The sequence below is a fragment of the Limulus polyphemus genome, unplaced genomic scaffold, assembly GCF_000517525.1.
Source record: "Limulus polyphemus unplaced genomic scaffold, Limulus_polyphemus-2.1.2 Scaffold14156, whole genome shotgun sequence".
Taxonomy (NCBI): Eukaryota; Metazoa; Arthropoda; class Merostomata; order Xiphosura; family Limulidae; genus Limulus; species Limulus polyphemus.
Window position 1 is genome coordinate 2,726 of NW_013679766.1, and position 4,626 is coordinate 7,351.

General features: G+C 32.8%; 1 protein-coding gene across 3 annotated transcripts; it reads right to left on the reverse strand.

Annotated features, from left to right (window-relative positions):
* Positions 1–362: 362 nt before the first annotated feature.
* On the reverse strand, positions 363–3,763 carry LOC111084157 (ileal sodium/bile acid cotransporter-like). 3 transcript variants are annotated; one of them, XM_022380941.1, is made up of 4 exons: positions 2,830–3,763; positions 1,894–1,986; positions 700–817; positions 363–595 (listed from the first exon to the last, which is right to left on the reverse strand). In XM_022380941.1, exons 1-4 carry the CDS (start codon positions 3,025–3,027, stop codon positions 516–518), a joined length of 489 nt encoding a protein of 162 aa, XP_022236649.1. In that variant the 5' UTR covers positions 3,028–3,763; the 3' UTR covers positions 363–515. The 3 variants fall into 3 exon arrangements, with proteins under 3 accessions (XP_022236649.1, XP_022236648.1, XP_022236647.1); XM_022380940.1 differs by having other exon boundaries at positions 700–773; positions 1,894–2,154; XM_022380939.1 differs by having other exon boundaries at positions 1,894–2,154.
* Positions 3,764–4,626: the final 863 nt, after the last annotated feature.

Sequence of the window (4,626 nt, forward strand, 5' to 3'; positions counted from 1 at the left end):
ACCATAGTAGACCTGAAGATGTAATGCCCTATTATGTACACACCATAGTAGACCTGAAGATGTAATGCCCTATTATGTACACACCATAGTAGACCTGAAGATGTAATGCCCTATTATGTACACACCATAGTAGACCTGAAGATGTAATGCCCTATTATGTACTCATCACAATCTACATGAAGATAAAATACCATATTGGATGCTTAAATAATTTTGATCTTTTTTTATTCTCATTGATTATTTATGTCTTTTTTTATTTTGTGTAACTTTTGTTTACAGACGTTACGTTCGAAAATAGCACAATTATTACATGTTTGTTTGTTTTTCTCGAAATTAACAATAAAATAATTCAACAACTGATATATAAAACCAGAGATTAAAATTTATTGTAACTATTGTTTTTTTTCCAGTAAAAGTAAACAAAAAAATTACATGTACTTTCCAGACAAATACCACCCACTAGTGAAACACTTCCTGCAAACAAATACTGGATACTGAGAGGAAATAATGACCAATCATTCGTGACATTTAGGTACAGTTGTCCTTGATCCATTCATTTCTTCTGGAGATTCATTTTGCTCTTCTCTAGATGTCGCTGTAAAAAATAAGAAATTAAGATATTAGAAAATAAAAAAACACGAGGTTAATTTCATATGTTCCTGATGTTATGTTAATTGAAAAATTAAGTTTTGTTCATACCTTTTCCCAGATGAACCTGACACCATTTCTTTATTCTGTAACAGAAACAGACGAGACAACAGATTCCTAATTGGCTGAAACCAAACAACATCGGAAAGATCGTTAAATTTCCTTGAGCCTACAAAAGAAAGACAAATATATTTCAGCAAAAACGTTTAGTGTTTAAGCCCTCTATCTTAATTTTTCTTCTTGTGACTTTTTTTATTTGTCTGTATCTATTCTACTTTCTCTAATATTTACCTATTTTTATGTAAATGTACGAAACGTTTCTCATACTTGTTTTATTATTTACTTTACTAATAAAATTAGTTGAGATTATTGTTTACTAATACAAATAATAGCTCTTTCGAATTAAGATAAATTTCGCCTACAGTTTCTTATTAGAAATTATTTTCATTTCTGTACTCTACTTTCATAGTTGTTATTAACAAAAAAAAATTATATATAACATTTCAGTATATCCCGTATTTCGTATTACAAATTATTATTTTTTTTTATTTCTATATTTAGATAGTTCTGTTATTAATTGTCATTTTTATTTCCTCTTTCCGGGATATCTACTTATTTCTATTTATCAAATCATTTTTATGTCATGGATAACCCGTATTTTTTATTGTTTGTTTCTTATTTTTAGAATAACTTATTTTTGTATTCGTAGTAACTTACTAACAACTGAGTGAATCACCCCTATTTATAATTTATTCCTTGTTGTAGATATTTTAAAAACCTTTCCTTTATTACTATTCCCGAATATTCTAGAACTAATTTGATTTCACATGGTGCGCCCTCTAGTTAAAATCGAAATTACCACATTAAAAATGTAGCTGTTATTATCAGTAGCATATTTACTTCTTATTCCTGGGACCTCGTATTTTTTATTATTAATAGCTATATTTATTTCCTACGTATAACATAACCTGTATTTTAAATTATTAATAGCTATATTTATTTCCTATGTATAAATAACCTGTATTTTAAATTATTAATAGCTATATTTATTTCCTATGTATAACATAACCTGTATTTTAAATTATTAATAGCCATATTTATTTCCTATGTATAATATAACCGTACTTCTTATTATTGATAGCAATATTTGCTTTTGCTTTTTCTCTAGGATTCCTCCCCCACCTTTTTAAACGATTAAGATATACATTTATTTATTTTGTTTTTATTGTAAACCTTTGTTCTTACCTCAAAAGGAAATGACAAGGACAAAACTGTAAATGCTGTACCGACATTTTGAATTCCACATTCCAGGGCTATTGTCCGCTTCAAGGAATCTGCCTGGCGAAACAGAGAAGCTGCAGTGTAGCCTATAATTAGTCCTAACGTAGGCAATAAAATAGCAGATATACATACCTGCCACGATATGCTATTAAGTATACCTGGAAAAATTATCTGATCCATAATTACAACGACCAAAATAAAAAGAAATCCAGATAAACTGCCAATCTGTGAAAAAAAGAAAGACAAAATTAAATGTGATATTATTAAACTAGTAATCTATATCAGTATCTATTTAAAGCATAATACATTCTTTAGCTTTTCCAGGTAGAAATTGTCAAGATATATTTTTCATTTGGTTTAGAAAAATGAAGTTAAAAACTCTAACACAATTATTAAAATAAGAAGTTAACGAAAAATACAACAATATGCAGAGTACATTATGTTAAAATGATTTTGATTCTTAAATCCAATAGATGACGCGACAGTCAACTTAAGATCGCAATAGAGTATGTATCGGAACTAAATTTTGACATTGTTATACATTTTGTAGATAGTGTAATGCCATCTACAATCGATTGCTTGTGAGAAGCAACATATTGATACACTCCGATGGTGTGTTCAGATTTGTGAATTAGACAAATGCGTGGAATCACTGGGTTTTGGTTTTGCTTACTGAATTTTCCAAAGGAATATTTTTGTTACTGCTTTTTATTGTAAGTCGATAAAAAAAAAACACGTTAAGCTGGAATACGATTGTGGCAAATTGGTCCCTAATACAGTGTTTAATATTCGTTTCTCTTTTAAGAAGCTCGCAGTTCAGACTCCACACAGACGAAACGTTCACAATATGTACGTAGGTAAATTATCAGATAATATTAGTTGACAATAAGTAATATTTACCTTAGTACAAATATACGCCACACGAGGGAGTTTCCATTTCACAAGTAAGCCACCAAACACAGGTAGAGTAATTGACACGATGGACAACGCTATCTTGTCGAACGGGATCACTAAATCTCCTGTGTCCAGCGCGTAGCTGTAAGCCCATAATGTGAAAGGCATCATTCCAAGGGCTATTACAGTAGAACAGGATGTCATCGTTACGCTGAAAAACACACATAAATATCACAAGTAAGGATGTTCTTAGAACTAATGTCATCTTTGTTGTGGATATTTGAACAAACTTACACAAGGACTATCTGAAGGCAGCTAATCAACAGTACCGACCGCCAACTCCTGGGATACTCTAATCCATTGATAGGATTTGAAGGTCACTCTTATAACTTATCCATGGCCTCAAAGTGTGAGAGTAATTTTACTGCAACGGGATGCGAACTTTAACCCCCCCCCAAAAAAAAACAAAAAAAACCGTAGCAGGGATTTAGTTTTTAGAGGAAATAAACCTTCCCAAACTAGGGTGTTCAGGGATGTTAGCATCCCCCTTCACCCCCCTCTCGTGGTAATTTATTAGTTACAATTGTAATAGATTTAAAAATTAATTATAGAGAATGAACAGGTATTGTTTCAAAGCGATTTTCACGTCATAAAATGGAGAATAAATGTCCCGAGGGCTCGGTGACAGAGAAAAGAGCAAGACTGATGACAACGAGAAGGATGAAGGCGTCAAAACATACTCCAACAAAGTTCCCTTATTCGTGGTCACAGTGTGGCTGGGAATCATTAAATCCAAATGCCGTAGAATGTGTTGTGGGGGAAAACGGGAGGTCCCCGAGAACACCCACTTTCAAAGGACAGGCGCCGAATAGTCTAACTGTCCTCTGTCCAAACTGGAAAATTAAAACCACATGAAAGGGTTAAAACAACTCTGTACTGTTGTAATGTATTTACAACAGTTTAATGTATTAAACAGGTTCAGCCAATGTAAGATGGTCATCAAATGTTAAAACAACTCTGTACTGTTGTAATGTATTTAAGTTTGTTTTGAAGTTATCAAAGGTTCAGGCAATGTAAGATGGTTATCAAAGGTTCAGCCAATGTAAAATGGTTATCAAAGGTTCAGCCAATGTAAGATGGCTATCAAATGTTCAGCCAATGTAAAATGGTTATCAAAGGTTCAGCCAATGTAAGATAGCTATCAAAGGTTCAGCCAATGTAAGATGGTTATCAAAGGTTCAGCCAATGTAAGATGACCATCAAAGGTTCAGCCAATGTAAGATGGTTATCAAAGGTTCAGCCAATGTAAAATGGTTATCAAAGGTTCAGCCAATGTAAGATGGTTTAGATCCGGGAAGGAGGTGTTATTTACAAAGAGAATGTAGATGAGAGGTGAGAGGACGGACCCTAGAGGGACTCCGGTAGTAGTGTTATATGTTTTATTAACTTTAACTGAAGCTGTACGGTTACTAAGGAACTTGGATACTGTGTCGTTTATTTTCACGTTATGGGGCCGGTATCTAACGGCCAGACAGAGTCAAAAGCTTTCTTTACGTCTAAAAATACGGCTAAGGTTCCTTATTATTAAATGACTTGTGAATAGATTCACTTAGTCTGGTTAGTAGGTCTATTGTTTGTCTACCTTTAGTCTGGTTAGTAGGTCTATTGTTTGTCTACCTTTAGTCTGGTTAGTTGGTCTGCTGTTTGTCTACTTTAATCTGGTTAGGTAGTCTATTGTTTGTCTACCTTTAGTCTGGTTAGGTAGTCTATTGTTTGTCTACCTTTAGTCTGGTTAGGTAGTCA

Bases quoted from the DNA above. Each gene is read 5' to 3' on its own strand.
- LOC111084157 (XM_022380939.1), bottom strand. From the start codon at position 3,027: ATGACATCCTGTTCTACTGTAATAGCCCTTGGAATGATGCCTTTCACA. The intron at 2,155-2,829 runs GTAAATATTACT...TTTTTTTCACAG, and splicing joins TGGCGTATATTTGTACTAAG to ATTGGCAGTTTATCTGGATT. The intron at 596-699 runs GTATGAACAAAA...TATTTTTTACAG, and splicing joins TCAGGTTCATCTGGGAAAAG to CGACATCTAGAGAAGAGCAA.